The sequence below is a fragment of the Rattus norvegicus genome, chromosome 5 (assembly GCF_036323735.1).
Source record: "Rattus norvegicus strain BN/NHsdMcwi chromosome 5, GRCr8, whole genome shotgun sequence".
NCBI lineage: Eukaryota > Metazoa > Chordata > Mammalia > Rodentia > Muridae > Rattus > Rattus norvegicus.
Genome location: NC_086023.1, coordinates 154,125,971 through 154,144,342, shown reverse-complemented (window position 1 = coordinate 154,144,342; position 18,372 = coordinate 154,125,971). Strand labels below are relative to the sequence as shown.

At 47.1% G+C, this 18,372-nt stretch overlaps 1 protein-coding gene and 1 long non-coding RNA gene across 2 annotated transcripts in view; one reads left to right on the top strand and one right to left on the bottom strand.

Moving 5' to 3' along the window:
• The window catches only part of LOC120103012 (uncharacterized), a 34,518-nt gene extending 17,929 nt beyond the window's left edge, over positions 1-16,589 (top strand). The window contains exons 5-6 of the long non-coding RNA XR_010066690.1: positions 12,760-12,922; positions 13,951-16,589. This is a non-coding gene — a long non-coding RNA (uncharacterized LOC120103012). The remainder of the gene's footprint in view (positions 1-12,759; positions 12,923-13,950) is intronic.
• Positions 7,147-11,580, bottom strand: Tex46 (testis expressed 46). The gene is made up of 2 exons (NM_001399372.1): positions 11,327-11,580; positions 7,147-7,528 (listed from the first exon to the last, which is right to left on the bottom strand). Exons 1-2 carry the CDS (start codon positions 11,513-11,515, stop codon positions 7,235-7,237), a joined length of 483 nt encoding a protein of 160 aa, NP_001386301.1. The 5' UTR covers positions 11,516-11,580; the 3' UTR covers positions 7,147-7,234.
• Positions 16,590-18,372: the final 1,783 nt, after the last annotated feature.

The window sequence follows — 18,372 nt, the reverse complement described above, 5'->3', positions numbered from 1 at the left end:
ACACACACACACACACACACACACACATATATATATATATATATATATATATACACACACACATGCACTGCACCCATGTGTGTGTCTGTGTGCACGCATACGCGTACACACACACATCAGGGAGGAAGAATTGGCCATCATCTTTTTATACAAGTTATCTCATATCTCCCTTAAAATATGGTATTTTAATTATGTGTGCCCTGTGGAGGTCAGAAGAGGGTATTACATTCCCCAGAGATGGAGAGATGGAGTTACAGGTAGTTACATGTCTGCAAGGGTGCTGGGAACCAAACTCATGTTCTCTACAAACAGAGAAAGTGTTCTCAACCACTGAGCCATCTCTGTCCCCAAGCTGTCTCTTGCTCTTTGGGGAATTCTGAGTCCCGTTGACCGCTCAGTTTAGGCCTCACCTACGGCAGGGATGTTGGGTCAGACTGCAGGTCAGTAAGCCCTGATCCTTACTGCATGTGACTTTGATCAGGTATTCTGTATTTCTCAGTCCTCATGTGTGTGTGGGTGACAGAAGACATGACCCTAGTGGCGTGGGAGTGAAGGCCGAGTAGGAGCGTGATCACAGGTCAAGCACGTGGCCCACGGCAGGCCAGCACTGCCCAGCAAACTGAGCCACTGTAATCATTTCCTTTCAGAGGCCCCTTCTCAGGAAGCAGATATCTGCCCTGCCCTTAGCCTCAGGACTGCCTTTTAGTTTCAGGAATTTTCTATAAAACTTGCCATGTTTGTCTGTTTGTCTGGTTGGTTGGTTGGTTGGTTGGTTGGTTGGTTGGTTGGTTTTCTGAGTCAGGGTTTCTCTATGTAGCCCTGGCTGTCCTGGAACTCACTCTGTAGACCAGGCTGGCCTTGAACTCAGAGATCTGCCTGCCTCTGCTGATGAAAAGTGAGAGCCACCACAGCCTGGCCTGTCTTTGTTTTGTGGTGTTAAAATCTTGACATCTTTTTCCCCCGGTGGGGTGCCAGTAGGCGTGCACATTGAGGTCAGAGGACTTGTTGGAGTTGATTACCTCCTTTTACCATACGGATTCTAGTGATCAAACTCAGGTCCTGAGGCTTGGTGGCAAATGACCTTACCCACTGAGCCACCTCACAAGCCCAGGGATTTCTTTGTAAACGTGATTGAAAACAGGTGACATGTTGAATTAAGCCAGGCTTACTGAAGCAGGTTTGTAGCCTAGTTACCCAGGAGGGTAAAACAGGAGGACCAAAAGCTTATAACCACCAAAGATCAAAGGTTATCCAACAAATTCCAGGTCAGCCTGGGCAACTTGGTGAGATTGTCTCAAGAAGTAGCAGAGATGAGCCGGCCTGGTGGGTAAGGGGCTTGTGGGTGAGCATGAACGCTTGAATTTGGTTCTGTAGCCCATAGGCAAGAGGAAGAAGAGGAGGAGGAGAGAGGAGGGGGAGGGGGAGGAAGAGGGGGGGAAGAGGAGGAGGAGGAGGAGAAGAATTAGAAGAAGAAGAATTAGAAGAAGAAGAATTAGAAGAAGAATTAGAAGAAGAAGAAGAAGAAGAAGAAGAAAAGAAGAAGAAGAAGAAAAGAAGAAGAAGAAAAAGAAGAAGAAGAAGAAGAAAAGAAAGAAAGAAAGAAAGAAAGAAAGAAAGAAAGAAAGAAAGAAAGAAAGAAAGAAATGCTGGATATGACAGCGCAGGTATATAATCCCACACTGGGTGGGGACCTGCGGGGCCTGGGTACTCACTGGCCAGGGAATCTCACTAATTAGTGAGCTCCAGGGTCAGTAAGAGACTCCATCCTAAAGAGAATGGGATGGAAAGTGACTGAGAAAGATGGCTGACACACAGGCATGCGTGCATAAGCACATATGCACGCACTCTTCATGCATACACCATGTGTGTGTGTGTGTGTGTGTGTGTGCGCGCACACACAAATAAATAAACAAGCAAACAGATAAAAGTGTTATGCCCAAGTCACAGGGACCCCAAAGACCACTGAGGAGCTAATTCCAATGCAAACACACAAGGGTCTTTATTATGAGTTTCAAGCAAGGGCGATCACCATCACTGTAGCAGGGAGTGAGAAGTGGGAGCCTCAAGTCTAGGGGTGCAGGGTATTGATTGTGGTTACAACAAACTTGGGGAATTTCCATACGGGACAGCAAGTTAATATTTTAATAATTGCATTTCTGGTGTAATCTGCAAGAACCAAACACGGGGGCAAAGCCACCTGACAAACAGGACGGCTAGTCTATCTATTCTCTGCAGGATGTCTTAGGTTGTCTATATGAACCTTGACCCTGCTCTTGTGGCCTGATTGACTGTCGCTAAGGGGCAGGGTTGGAGGGGTTGCCATAGGATGTTTGCTCAAGTGGACTTCGTGGTTTCCTCCTGGAATTAGAGTTTAGCCCCTGGAGCTTCTTCTCAAAAACGAAGTTGGTTGGGCTTTACAAAAGTTATAACAGCTTTGTTTAAGAGGAGAGGAGAGTCTGGCAATGGTGGCGCAAGCCTTTAGTCCCAGCACTTGGGAGGCAGAGACTGGGCATCTCTGAGTTCAAGTCCAGCTCTGGTCTACAGAACAAGTCCCAGGAGAGGTAACAAGATAATGACTCTGAGGAGAGGGGTGCACTTAGCATCCACATCTCAAAGCCGACAACAGCTTGTAACCCCAGCTCCAGATGATCTGTGCCTCTGGCCTCTGAGATCCCTGCACTCACATGCACACACCCACAAAGACACATACACATGATTAGGAATATTTATTTTTCTAAAACAGGGTTTCTCTGTGTAGCCTAGAACACACTCTATAGACCAGGCTAGCCTCTAACTCAAGAGATCCACCTGCCTCTGCCTCCCAAAGTTGGAATTAAAGGCATGTGCCACCGTGCCCAGCTAAGAATAATATTTCAAAAACAATTTTAAGAAAAGGAAAAAGAAAATGGCACATGCTGTGTGGAGCATACAGGCTGGTGAGAGAGGCAGACTAGGAACGGGCTGAGGGATCAGTGAAGCAGGGTGCACAAGGCAGAGGAACCGTTCATTGTGGAGGAACTGTTGGTTCCTTTCTTATCAAATGCCTTATGATTTCAAGGAAAAGCAAGAAGTCCAGTGGCTGGAGCAGACCAAGCAAGGAGCCAGTTAGTAGATAAAGATCAAGGTGTGTACAGTCAGGAAAGTCATGTAGAACCTCCTAGGGAGAAGAAGAGCCCAGGGTGTCCCTCTGAGGGAGAGGGGAGTCTTTGAAGACTCTGGAGCACAAGATTAGTACACTCTGACTCACCTATTCAATGTGTCTGCCATCTTCTGTTGCTATAACAAAATACTGGAGACTGGATACTTCACAAAGAAAAGGTTTATGGAAATGACAACTTGGGACTCAAGTCCAAGTAGCATGGCTGTGGCTCTGAAGAGCCCTTCACCCATATCACATTGGTAGTAAATTAAATCATGGTGGGATTGTGTGCAAGAGGACAAGAACATGTCCTGAGACAGGAAGCCAAGAGAGGCAAGGGGCCAGACTAGGCCTTTTATAGGGACCATATGTAGACAACTGCCTTGCTTGGTTTGATCCTGCAAACCAGACTGAGGAGCTGAGGGAACATAGAAAAGTGCGGGTCAGGTGACCCTGTGCACTCTGATTGAAGCTGCACCTTCTACAAAACACCAGCCCTGAACCCCAGAGGGTGTAGCACAGGGGCAGGAGTTAGCTTGCCTCGGGAGGAGGTCTCTGTGAGCCTCTGTAAACAGCAAGAGGGATCTGCAGTGACTAGCTTTTGCACACGCTGTCAAGATTCACACTCAAACCAGGGGAAGGCTTTGCACCCCTCTGGCCTCTCTCTGAGACTGGGTTGGGGTCAGGAGAAGCTTTGACATTCCTGTGGATCTGAAGCATGGGAGTCCTTCACAGTGACTTGTCCTACAATACGCATTCACTCAGGGCTGTGCCCACTTTTGCATACTCGCTTAAAGCTTCCTGCGCTCACCAGGTCCCATAGAACTACCTACATTCCTTTAGAGGGTCTCTCTCCCTGGACTCCCAATCTTTTTTTTTTCCTTTTTTTCTCTGGAACCCTGGACTTCACACATGCCAGGCATATGTTCCAACCACTGAGCCACATCCCCAGACTCTATCACCAAACTTCCAAAGTGTGGCTCTGGGGGAAGTGTTATAGGCAGCTGTGACTTCTCTGTTGAGAACTGGCTGGAGTGAGGCTGCCCTGAACTGGTTGGTGGCTTTGGAAGAGAACTAGAACAGCAGACATCACGGAAGGTGAGGGATTTCAGGGGAGAAAGCACACAGGCCAACACGGGCTCTGTTGGGGACTGGCTGGCAACCTAAGCACACTTCAGACTGTCTCGAGAGATGCGTTTTGGTGGGATGGCAGCATGGCGTGGAGTCACAATAAGTCACAGCCTCTTCTTTGTTTGGTTCTCCTTAAAAGAAGTTGCATTTGGAATTGCTACCAGTCGGTCTGTCACTCAACATTTCCTTACCTCTTTTATCTCTGAGTGTGCCAAGTCTGTGTGTGTGTGTGTGTGTGTGTGTGTGTGTGTGTGTGTGTGTGAGAGAGAGAGAGAGAGACAGAGAGAGAGAGAGACAGAGAGAGAGAGACAGAGAGAGAGAGACAGAGAGAGACAGAGACAGAGACAGAGAGACAGACAGAGACAGAGAGACAGACAGAGACAGACAGAGAGAGAGAGAGGCTCGTGTAGCCCAGGTTAGCTTCAAACTTACTAAGTAGCTCAAGCCAGCCTGGAACTCCTGACCTTCCTGGTGTTACCTGCCCAGTGCCAGGACTGTAGGCATGTGCCACACCACATACTTCTTTTTTCTTTTTTTAAGAATTATTTATTTTATGTATTTGAGTACTCTGTTGCTGTCTTCAGACACACCAGAAGAGGGCATCAGATTCCATTACAGATGGTTGTGAGCCACCAGGTGGTTGCTGGGAATTGAACTCAGGACCTCTGGAAGAGCAGTCAGTGCTCTTAACCACTGAGCCATCTCTCCAACCCAGCTTTCTCACTTTTTTTTGGGGGGGGGGGTTCTTTTTTTTGGAGCTGGGGACCGAACCCAGGGCCTTGTGCTTCCTAGGTAAGCGCTCTACCACTGAGCTAAATCCCCAGCCCCGCTTTCTCACTTTTTTACCCCAGCCTTCACAGGCCCTTAGTAGGCAGATAAGCTTCTATTGGAACACAACACAGGTCTGATTTATTCTCTTTAAGACAATAATTTTTTTCTTTCTTTTTTTTTTTTTTTCTCGGAGCTGGGGACCGAACCCAGGGCCTTGCGCTTGCTAGGCAAGCGCTCTACCACTGAGCTAAACCCCCAACCCCGATATTTTTTTTTAAGAAGAATATAGAACACGAAATAGAAGAAGTGTGATGAACTGAGATGAGGGCTCTAGCTGAGATTCTTAGCCAAAGACACCAGGGAAGGCTACAGTCCCTTGGGGCTGTATTGTTTGTTAATCCATTCACTCTAACCAGGCACTCACTGGAGCAAGAGTGCGGCATCTTCCCCTGCCAGGAAAATCTGATGACAAACCAGTTAAGAAACCTGACTAAGGAACCACCATACACAAAGCTTAAAAGTGCCTGGGCTTTTTAAGACCAGAGAGATGGCTCAGCGGTTAAGAGCACCGACTGCTCTTCCAGAGGTCCTGAGTTCAATTCCCAGCAACCACATGGTGGCTCACAACCATCTGTAATGAGATCTGATGCCCTCTTCTGGTGTCTGAAGATAGCGACAGTGTACACACATACATAAAATAAATAAAGTCTTTAAAAAGAGGGAAAAAAAGATGCCATTCAGGGCCAGCAAGATGGGTCCTCGGGTCCAGGCAGACGCCGAGTTTGACCCTCAGTAAGTGTGTACACACATAAATAACCGTAATGAGATTTTAATAGTTCTCCTTTAAATTTATGTTTATGCCTGAGTGAGTATGTGTGCCCCGCTGTATGCAGGTTTCCATGGAGACCAGAAAAGGGTTCCCTGGAGCCGGGGTTGCAGACGGTTGTGAGATGTTTGGTATGTGTGCTGGGAGCAGGACCCAGGCCATTAGCAAGAGCAGTGTCTAATCTTGGTTGTCATTATCACACCTGGGGAGAGAGAACCTCAGGTAAAGAATTGCCTCTACCAGATTGGTCCATGGGTGTTTTCCTTGATTGCTAACTGACTCAGGAGGGCCATGGTTACTCTGGGTGGTAGCGTCTCTGGGCATGGGGGCCCGAGCTTCATAAAATGGTAGCTGAGGGCTGGATGTGGGGGCACACCCTTTAATCCCAGCACTCAGGAGGCAGAGAGTTTGGAACCTACCTGGTCTACAGATTGAGTTTCAGGACAGTTGCGTCTGTATAGTGAGACTCAAAAGAAAAAAAAAAAAAAAGATGGCTGACCACGAGCCAGTCAGCCGTGTTCCTCCATGGTCTCTGCTTCAGCTCTTGAGCAGATTCCTGCCTAGAGTCCCTGCTCTGGCTTCCCTTGATGATGTGACTTGTAAATCAAATAAAGCTTTTCCTCCCCAAGTTGTTTTTAATCATGGTGTTTTTATCACTACGGCAACAATTTGGGACCTCAAGAAAAGGGTATATACTGTTTTCATTTCATTTATGAGTTCGTGTGTGTGTGTGTGTGTGTGTGTGTGTGTGTATGTGTGTGTGTGTGTGTGTGTGCGCGTGTGTGTCCATGAGAAGTGTGGAGGTTAGAAGACAATTTACAGGAGTCCGATCTCTCCCCCAACCATGTGGCTTCTAGGAATTGAACCCAGGTTGTCCGGGGAATTTGGTGAGAAGTACCTTAACCTGGTGAGCCAGAGAATGTCGTTTTGATTTCTTTGGTTTTTGAAATAGTGAAGATCGTACTCGAGACTTTGTACATCCTAGGCAAGTGTTCTGCCGCTGAGCTACGTCTCTCTCTCATGCAGGAGAGGTTGTTACAAAGCAGCACGGGCTTTTCACGCTCTTTTCCTTCCTTTCTCACCAAGTGATGTCTGTCTATCTGCCTCTCTCTCTCTCTCTCTCTCTCTCTCTCTCTCTCTCTCTCTCTCTCTCACACACACACACACACACACACACACACACACTCACAATATAGTACTCTCCTCTTTGAAGTCCTCACAAAGTGTCACTGCCAGCATCACACGCTCTAAGACCTGCAGTGCTGCGAACTAAACAAAGCTCTTGTTCTTTATAAAGTCCCCAGCAGCAACAACAAAACCAAACTCATACACTGGGTCAAGATCGAATCAGCAGAGGCTAGCCCATCTCAGTTACATTCGGTGGGGGTAATGGTAGTACATTTAGATACGGTGGAAAACGCCGAGTCGTTCCTTCTTGACCGGCGCCGCCTCCTGGAGAAGTTCCGCTGTCCGCTGTTCCACCGGCGTCGATTTAACTTATTCCATATGATGAACATCTGGTTTTCCAAGGCCTTCAGCTTCATCTCACTGAGCAACAGCCGTTCAAGGACCTTATTCTGGAGGGCCAAGCAAGCATTCATTTTCTCCAGTGCTTCCTTGTTGGGATGGACCTCTGGAGCCATGGTTGTTTCTGCCTCCTCCTAGGATCCCCATTAGAAGAGAAGAGTCATTCGTCATGGTAATCCCTTCCAACACAGGATAACTGCTCTGGGCCAGATACATTTTTAATTAAAAAATCTTTGAGACATTATCTCCTGTAGCTCAGGCTAGCCTGTAACTCACTATGTAGCCAAAATGACCTGAACTCCTGATCCTCCTGCCTCTACCTCTCCAGTGCTGGAATTACCCGTGCACACTACGTCTAGTTTACCTGGTGTTGGGAATCAGACTCCCAGGGCTTGTATGTGCTAGGCTTTACCAATTAAGCTGCACTCCCAGCCCTCCGGGCCATCCTTTCAATCCTCCTCAGGCCCTCCGGCAAGGGGAGAGCATCTTTGGCATAGTTCATGGTTGGGAGAGTTGGTGTCCGGTGAGGGACAGTCACTCTCTCACCACCACCCCCAGCCAATACCCCTTCCCCAAACTTCTAAGACCCACCAGTGTCTTTGTTTCATAGGCATGATCTGCTGGCTGCAGCAGGCATACAGCCCTGTCGGTTGGTAAGATGGTTCAGTGGGTAAAGATTCTTGCCACCAAGTCAGACATGAGTCTCAACCCCAGGGCCCACATGGTGGAAGGAGATAATTGTTATAATCGATATTCACTCTGAGCATTTTGTCAGGATCGGCAAAACCTCAAAATGCAGCACGTCAGTGCTCTCTAGACAGACTCAGAATTTGATCTTCACAGTTCCTCCTGTGCCCCCACCCCTGCTTATCGTAACACTTTCCCCTTTAGATTCAGCTACAAACTGCTGGTCTTAAAAACTACACATTTTCATATCTATCTATCTATCAACTATCTGTCTATCTGTCTGTCTGTCTATCTATCTATCTATCTATCTATCTATCTATCTATCTATCTAGTATATGTCTGTTTAAGTCAGTTCTAACTTAGGCTATCAGTCTTGGTGGCAAGTGCCGTTACCCACTGGGCCATCTTACCAGCCCAAACTGGTGGTCTTAAGAAATCATTTCAGAGGGGCTGGGGATTTAGCTCAGTGGTAGAGCGCTTACCTAGGAAGCGCAAGGCCCTGGGTTCGGTCCCCAGCTCCGAAAAAAAGAACCAAAAAAAAAAAAAAAAAAAGAAATCATTTCAGGCTGGGTTCTAGCTCAGTTGTTGAACCATTTTCTTGGCGTGGCTGAAGTCCTGGATTTGAACTTCAGCCGAGCATGAATTTGGTTGTGGTGCACACACCTGCAATCCCAGAACTCAGGAAATGGAAACTTGCTTGAGTACACAGTGAGTTGAGGGTCAGCCTGGGCTACACGAGACCCTTCCTCAATAAACCACGGAAAAAGTTGTGGGGGAAAAATGGTGAATGCCCTGCCAAATTCCTATGTTTCCCATCTCAATTTAGCAAAGTAGATGAAGTTCTTGGAACACAACTCTATGGCTGAGAGGGAGGGAGGGAGAAGAAAAGGAGGGGGAAGAGGGAAAGGGGAGGGCAGAGGGAGGAAGGAAATTTCACGAATATAATCGACATTTCTGTGCACATCTCTTCTTCCCCGGGGTTCCCTTCCCCCAAATATCACTTCCTCTGTTATAGTCCTGACCTAGGTATTTAGTGCGTTAATGCTTTTTTCTTTGCAAACGTCTGTGTGTATGGTGTATGTGAGTGTTTTCCTGCTAGAATGTGTGTGAGCATTGAGCACGTGTGTATTCGTGTGTGGAGAGGCTCTGGGCTAGGGTTCTCCCTGAACCCAGAGCTCACCACTTTGACTAGCCTGGTTAGCCAGCCTATTCTGCAGATCCTGTCTCCACCTCTTACAGTCTAGGATTACAGGCGGATCACTAGGCCAACCCTGCTTTTAATGGGGGTACTGGATATCCAATTCCAGTCCCCTCATCTGCCCAGCAAGTGCTTTGCCTAGTGGGGCATATCCCTAGCCTTCGGTTGCTTTTTTTAATTTTTAAAAAGTATTTCTATTTTTAGATTTAGACTTATTTACTTTATGATTATGACTGTTTTTCCCTGTATGTATGTGTGCCTCTGCATGCGATGCCCAAAGGAGATTGGGAGAGAGCATTGGATCCTCCGGAACTGGAAAGACAGATGGTGAGTTGTGTCTGTGGAACTAGAAATTACAGATGGCTGAGCCATCATATGGGTGTCTGTGGAAACCAGAAGAGGGCATTAGACCCCTGCAACTGGAGTTACAAGCAATTGTGAGCTACTATGTAGGTGCTGGGAACTGAACTCAGGTCCCCTGCAAGAGCGGCAAGTGCTTTTTTTTTTTTTTTTTTGGTTCTTTTTTTCGGAGCTGGGGACCGAACGGCAAGTGCTCTTAATTACTGAGATGTCACTCCAGTCCCAAATTATCTTTATTTTCTGTGTACGGGTGGTTTGGCCTGCGTGTGTGTCTGTGTAACGTGTGGAGGCAGTGCAGGCAGAGGCTGGAAGAGGTCATCAGATCTCCTTACAGACAGTCGCGAGCCACCGTGTGGGTGCTGGGAACTGAACCTAGGTCCTCTGCAAGAACAACCAGGGCTCTTTTTTTTTTTTTTTTTTTTTTTTGGTTCTTTTTTTTCGGAGCTGGGGACCGAACCCAGGGCCTTGCGCTTCCTAGGTAAGCGCTCTACCACTGAGCTAAATCCCCAGCCCCACAACCAGGGCTCTTAAAGGGTGGACCATTTCTCCAATTTTTTTTGTTTCTTTTTAATAGGAAGCTATTTTGCTCTCTCCAGGTAACATCTGGCAACATCTGGAAGTAGTCTAGATTATGGCAAATGGGGTAGAAAGTGATAACTAGCATTTCCTATGTAAAAGTGAGAGAAACTGCTTATCAATGCCCCCCCCACACACTCATGGGCACACATACTTATGCACGCACCACCAAGATCCATCCCATCCTGAGGTGTCCTTGTTTTCCAAGACTTCCCAGGATAAGATATCTGCCACACCAGCTCCGAAAAAAAGAACCAAAAAAAAAAAAAAAAAAAAAAGATATCTGCCACAGTGAGGGTGCCGAATGTCCCCCAAAGGCCCATAAATTAAATCAAAGGCTCAGGCCTGGTGTACTCCAGAACTGGTAGAGAGGGGATCTTGCTGGCGTGCCTTCAAAGGGGCTCATGGAACCCTGTCCTGGTTTGTTTTCCAAAGCTCCTTTTCACGTCCTGGCCATGTGTGCTCAGTTTTACCCTCTCTACCCCACAACCCACTTGCCAGAGTGTCAGAAGCGATGGATCCATGAAGTGGAAATTTCTACTTCAGGTTCACCCAGTCCTGAGCCAGAACATCTAAAACCATGAGCCAAAAAAAACCCTTATACATACATCTATACACTTATGCGTGCACACACACACACACACACACACACACACACACATGTTCACACACATACATATACATATACAGAGGTTATAGTAAAAAAAAAAACTGGCTGACAGAATGTCTCCATTTCTGATGTCTACATTATTCTATTTCGTGTGTGTGTGTGTGTGTGTGTGTGTGTGTGTGTGTGTGTGTGTGCCCATGTATATCAATTTAAAGGTTTTTTTTTTCATTTGAAATAGTTGACTGTGTTGCTGAAACACGAAGGACCACAGTGTGGGAGAGTCTAGTATGGTTCCCATTTCACAGCTCCGTCAGTTAGTGAAGGAATTTGTCCACCACCACCCAAGAGGAGACCACAGAGAAAGGCCTTAGCTCAGAGTCTTAAAATTCTTCAGCCTGACCCCTCATCCTTAGGCCCCACTAACCTTCTCTGAGCCACCCTGTCAGTGCAGCCTTGAGAGTCCCATAACCCTTAGTTCGAGCTAAGTGACCTCTTGCTCACCTGGGGTGGGGAGAGAGCCCAGCTGTTCTCCTGTTTGACCAGCCAGTTGCTGAGCAGCAGGAGGAGGAGGAGGAAGGCAAACAAGACGGGCTTAAAGCTTATCAACCAAGCCAAGATGGCCCCTATGGTGCCAGAAGAAGCCAGGAACCCGTGGAAACTCCTCAGAAGAAAAATTAGTTCCCCCAACATTATGGCACAGAGGGGCAAGGCCCCAGGCCCCTGCCTCAGTCCCCTCCATAACAGGAGGCATGGCCACCCACTCCTCTGATTCATAACCAGCTCCCCACCCCCGCCCTGCTATCGCATAACAATAACTTCTCCTATGTCTTAAGGGCCCACTGTGTGTCAGGCTCTCTGGCCTGCAGCCTTGCAAGTACCATCTCCTGACACCCTCATGGCAGCCGAGTGATGTAGGGCCTCAGCAGTACCTCGCCCATCGAACACTTCTGGGTGCCCCCTGAAAGAAAACAGCCAATGCTGTAGGCTACCTGCTCTCATCATGGGGGAGACTGCAAAAAAAAAAAAAATTATCTATAACGTGGAGACAAGGCAAACAGATTACTGTGCACTTTCCTAGTCACTCCAGGGGACTGTCAGTACGTCTGCAGAGGCTGCCCACATATTCGATTTACTTTAAAAATTATATTTTAGTCAGGTGGTGGTGGCTTATGCTTTTAATTCCAGCACTCAGGGGCAGAGGCAGGTGGATCTCTGAGTTTGAGGCCAGCCTGGCCTACAGAAGCTGGATATAGGACAGCCAGGGCTACATAGAGAAACCCTGTCTGAAAAAAAACAAACACAAGAACAACAGCAAAAAAAAAATAACTCAGAATATACTTGCTTATTTATTATTAGTGTAAGTATGAAGGAATGAGAACCTTCTGCCACAGTGGTCTTAGGGATCCAACCCAGGTCACCAGGCTTGTCAGGAAGTGCATTTGACCACGGGGTGGGACTTTCTGCTTATTTTTGTGCTTTGATTATTTGTGTGTGGGTGGGGGGGCCAGAGAACATTCCTATCATTCCTCAGGAGCCATCAACTTTATTTATTTTTTTTTAAAGATTTATTTATTTATATCATGTATGAGTAGCTGTCTTCAGATACTGTAGCTGTCTTCAGACACACCAGAAGAGGGCATCAGATTCCATTACAGATGGTTGTGAGCCACCATGTGGTTGCTGAGAATTGAACTCAGGACCTTGGGAAGAGCAGTCAGTGCTCTTAACCACTAGGCCATCTCTCCATCCCAAAGATTTATTTATTTTATGTATATGAGTACACTGTAGCTATCTTCAGACACACCAGATCCCATTACAGATGGTTGTGAACCACCATGTGGTTGCTGGCATTTGATCTCATGACCTTGGGAAGGGCAGTCAGTGCTCCTAACTGCTGAGCCATCACTGCATCCCCCACTTTTTTTTTGAGACAGAATCTCTCAGTGGGACTTGGGTGCTCACCGATTTGTTTTGAATGGCTGACCAGCAAACCCCAGGGTTTCTCCTGTCTCCACCTCCCCAGTGCTGGGATTACAAGAGGACACCACCACATCTAGCTTTTTACAAGAATCAATCTCACGTTCTTGTGCTTGCATGGTGAGTACTTTACAAACAGAACAATCTCCCCAGCTCTTGATGGACTTCTTAATGTTGGTTAAGTGGCCCTAATCTGTAAAGTTAGATACTAGCTTGCTAAATATGCTGGATAACTTAATGTCAACTTGACACTAGCTAAAATCACCTGAGAGGAAGGGACCTCAATTAAGAAAATGCTTCTACAGGTGGATATCTGAATTTGAGGCCAGCCTGGTCTACAGAGTGTTCCAGGATAGCCAAGACTACACAGAGAAATCCTGTTTCAAAAAGAAAAACAAACAAAAAACAAATAAAAAAGGAAAGAAAGAAAATACCTCCACAAAACTGAGATGTAAGAAAGAAAAGCCTGGGGTTGGAGACTTGGCTCAGTGGTTAAGAGCACTGACTGCTCTTCCAGAGGTCCTGAGTTCAAATCCCAGCAACCACATGGTGGCTCACAACCATCTGTAATGGGGTCCGATGCCCTCTTCTGGTGTGTCTGAAGACAGCTACAGTGTACTTATAAGCAATCAATCAATCTTTAAAAAAAAAAGAAAAGAAAAGAAAGGAAAGCCTGTATGATATTTGCTTGCTTGTTTTCAATATTGTTAAAGAAACTATTTTATTTATTTATTTATTTATTTATATGAGTACACTGTAGCTGTCTTCAGACACACCGGAAGAGGGCATCAGATCCCATTACAGATGGTTGTGAGACACCATGTGGTTGCTGGGAATTGAACTCAGGACCTCTGGAAGAGCAGTCAGTGCTCTCAACCACTGAGCTATCTCTCCAGCCCCCCCCCCAACAAAATATTTTTTTTGTTCTTTTTTTCGGAGCTGGGGACCGAACCCAGGGCCTTGTGCTTCCTAGGTAAGCGCTCTACCACTGAGCTAAATCCCCAGCCCCCCAACAAAATATTTTTATTGATTACTTGGGAATTTCAAAAAATGACCCCTGACCACACTCACTTCCCATTCCTCCCAGTTCTACCCTCCCTCTCTCTCCCCACTCTCAATACACCAAGTACAATTTGTGTTGCCCATAGATTCATTGGAACATGGTCAAACTCCAGTGGCCAGCACCTTATAGATAAGTGAGTCCTTGCCCATCACCCCACCAGAAGCCGTCAAAAACAAAGAGCTACGCTTCAGCAATATCTTTATCACGATTTTAAAGGACTCTCTTTAGTAGCCTTCTGTCTAGACTGTTTCTTTTTTTGGGGAGAGAGGAAGAATGGATGTTGCAGAAGCCTTCAATTGTCTCTCATTTTCAACGATGGGTCCGGTAGCATTGATACCTCTGCAGAAGAAGCTCCCTTGTCCATAAGAGTCAGCAGCAGCACAGATCATGGACTTCCGCATGGTTCCTCCAGCGACTGCATGGACGATGGTCCCCGCATGGATCGTGACCCCAGCATGGATCATGGAGATCAACATGGTCCTTGGTGTCATTAAGGACCACAGACATTAACATGGCCCTTGGTGGCAGCACAGACCATGGACATCCACATCCACTCCAGCTGCAGCACAGAAAATGGACTGCAACATGGTCCTGGGTGGCAACAAGGACCACGGACATCTACACAGTCCCTGGTGGCGACACAGATCACCGATGCCAACATGGCCTCTGGTAGCAACACAGTCTATGAGCATCAGCGTGGCCTGCAGGGGCAGCACAGGACCACAGACACCAGCACAGCCCCTAGCTGTAGCATGGGCCATATATAGCAACATGGCTCCTAGCGGCGGTGGCAGCATGGACCATGGAGGTTTTTCAAGGAAGTCCAATCTAGACTAGGAACCATTCTTTATCTCAGACAGAGCATTTGGGGCAGAGCTTCCACAAGCTCCAGACTGCTGGAGTAGGGTACTTTCTTAATTAGTGATTGATGGGGAATTGATGGGGAAAGGGACCAGCCAATTGTGGGTAGCACCATCCCTGGGCTGGTGGTCCTGGGTTCTATAGGCAAGCAGGATGAGCAAGCCAGAGAAAGCAAGCCAGTAAGCAGCACCCTTTCATGGCCTCTGCATCAGCTCCTGCCTCCAGGTTCCTGCCCTGTGTGAGTTCCTGTCCTGACTTCCTTTGATGATGAACAGGGGCCACATCAATTCCACAAGTGGAGCCAAATAAACCCTTTCCTGCCCAAGTTGCTTTTGGTTGTGGTGTTTCATCACAGCAACAGTAACCCTGAGGTGCTTTTTGCTTTGTATTATTTATTTTTTTCGGAGCTGGGGCCCGAACCTAGGGCCTTGCGCTTGCTAGGCAAGTGCTCTACCACTGAGCTAAATCCCCAACCCTGTTTTATTTTTTTGAGACAGGTATTTCCATGCAGCTAGGCTGGTCTAGAATGTGTGGCCCTCGCGCCTCTGGCTCCTGGATGCTGGGATTACAGGCGTGCGCTACCTTACCTGGCAGAGGTTAACTTTTTTTTTTTTTTTTGGTTCTTTTTTTCGGAGCTGGGGACCGAACCCAGGGCCTTGCGCTTCCTAAGCAATCGCTCTACCACTGAGCTAAATCCCCAACCCCAGAGGTTAACTTTTGAAAAGTGGATAAGTTAGTTGCCTCACTTGAGAATGCCCTCAGAGAATTGGAAGAGTCACCCTTTAAACATTTTTAAACAACCATGCACCATTCATTCTTTGTTTACTTACGTATTGCATACTGAGGATTGGATCTTGGGCCTCATGCATGCTAGACCAGTGTGTGTGTGTGTGTGTGTGTGTGTGTGTGTGTGTGTGGTGTTAATGAGGTGGCCCAATCAGTAAACTTGATGAACTGAGTTTGGTCTTTGGGATCCCTTTTGGAAAGGGAGAACTGAACTCTGTGAATTGCCTTTGACTTCCATACCTATGCTGTAGCACCTCCCACATATACTAAAATTAAAAAAAAAATCCTTTGTTTATCCTTTATTTATTTTGAGACAGGATCTTCTGTTAATAGCTCTGGATGTCCTGGAACTTACTCTGTAGACCAGGCTGGCCTCAAATTCACAGAGATCCGCCTGCCTCTGTCCCCCCCCCCCCCAAGCGATTGGATTAAAGGCACCAGGCTTTAAAAGCTTTTAAAAATAAGGAAAAATATTGAAAGTCCAGAAAGTCTGAAGCAATCAACTATGCGTTGATAAATGAATGGATAAATAAACTATGGGGAGTTGGAGATGTAGGCCAGGTGGTACGGTGCTTGCCTAGAGTGATGGTTCATTTTAGTGACAGGACCTCCTGGGAATTGGGCCTGGGACATGCCTGGGGGGGAGTGTCTTCACTGAAGTGGGAAAACTGGCCAGGTCTCCCAGGATTCCAGCTCTCCCAGGATTCCTTTCCTGTTTAAGACAGAGAAAGGAAGCTGAGTAGCACATGCCTCCATCACTCCATGCTTCCTGATTGTGGATATGATGCGACCAGCTCGCCCTAGCTACTGCTGCCTTGGCTCCTCTACTGTGACGGTGTACCTTGAAGTATAAGCTAGTTCAGATTCATAAAGACAGGGGCAGAACAGTGACAACCAGGCATTAGGGGGAAGGGAGAGTAACAGGCTTACATCTTTTTTTTTTTTTTTTGGTTCTTTTTTTTTGGAGCTGGGGACGGAACCCAGGGCCTTGTGCTTCCTAGGCAAGCACTCTACCACTGAGCTAAATCCAACTCCCAGGCTTACATCTTTTTACACGATATATTGCCTATTTATTGTCGCGCCCACCTCGGCCGGCAAGGAAGACGCAACACGGTTGGATTCTTCTCAACAGCCTTTACTGCAGGACACCTTCATTCTTGATACAGGGAGGCTGCAGCGGCAGCAGCCAGCCCTAAGTGTTACAGCTCCAAGAGTGTTACAGCTTCAAATGTTACCACACTGAGCAGCAAAGCCGCTCACCTTATATACACAACAGTATGCTAATATTCTTTCAGGGATTGGTGGGGCACGAGTCACCCCACTGTCATCCCAGCTACTTGTCCTCCAGAGATTGGCGCAGCATGAACTTCCATTAGCATAGTACCGCCCCAGCCAGACTGACGTCAGGTACAAAACCCCACGCATGCACAGTACTGTTGTTCACCACAGGAGGGCGCCAGATTCACCTCATTATCATACAGCTGCCCTGACAGGGGACAAGCCTGCACATGCGCGGTAAGTTATTCCCATTCAGACGGGGCTGGCTGTCGGTGCCATCTTTACTTCGCCGCGCCGCTCCCTACATTTCCCCCTTTTTTGTTTAATAAAATGACTGGTCTAGATCTGGGTGTCACGTCAACCTTGTCATTGCTCCTGTCTTAGGTCGTTCCTTACGATGACTCGGCCTTACCTGTCGCTGGGTCACCCTATCGCCACCGGGCCCCGTGTCTTAGGTTGGTCCGAGCTCGAGGAAAGTTGCCCGTCCCTGGATACAATGACCCCACATGACTGTGACAAAAATGATCTAGGGCGAACTCTTCAAAGAGGCCAGCCATATATTGGGAGAAGCACCATTGTCAATGGTGGTCATAGCCTGGTAAACAACCGCTTTGTGTCTGGCATGTTCCCTTTTTAAATGGCCAATAAGCCAGAGACATACTCCGCATCCCAGGAGGACAATAGCTCCCCAGGCAAACATGCCCGCCCACTCCTTAAAAAAGGAGAAAGCATTGGTAACCCATGAGGTAAAGTCTTCAATTGTGATGGGGTCCAGCCTAGTGCTGTTGAGAACAGCAATCTGCATCAGCATTACCATTCCCAGTAGTAATAGTAGGGTTTGTAGTCTCATCTTCAGGAAGAGCAGAAGGTAATTTTCGACTCAAGCGCTCAGGTACCCAAATTGGATTTTCTTGATTCTGTGGAAAAACACAAATCGCTCCCCTAGATCTCGAAATCACGGGATCTGGGCCACACCATTCATCAGTTAAGACATCCTTCTGCTTTACTTCTGCATTAATTATAGGTGTAGTAGCAGCATGGCGATCTGCGGCAGAGCAGCCATGCGCATCCAAAATTAAGAAATTTAGAGTAAAAAGAGCTAAAGAAAGTTGTTCTTTTGGTGTTCGGCTGCTGGCGATTCCCTCGTTTTGTTTTTGTATAAGCTCTTTTAAGGTACGATGTGCTCTTTCCACAATTCCTTGACCCTGGGGATTGTATGGTAATCCTGTAGTATGAACGACCTGCATTGTCTGGCAAAATGTCTGAAAGGACTTGGCTGTGTAGGCAGGCCAGTTGTCTGTCTTGAGACTATCAGGCTTTCCCCAGGCCGCCCATGCCTCTAAGCAGTGACTAATGGCATTATGAGCCTTTTCACCAGTCATCAGAGTAGCGTGTATAATACTGGAACAGGTATCAACAGAAACATGAGCATATTTTAAATTTCCAAATTGAGATATGTGTGTGACATCCATCTGCCAAAGTTTTAGCGGGATCAGACCACGAGGGTTAATCCCCACATGAGGAGGGTGGTGAAATTGAATACAATTCTGGCAACGTAACACCACATCATGGGCTGTAGCTC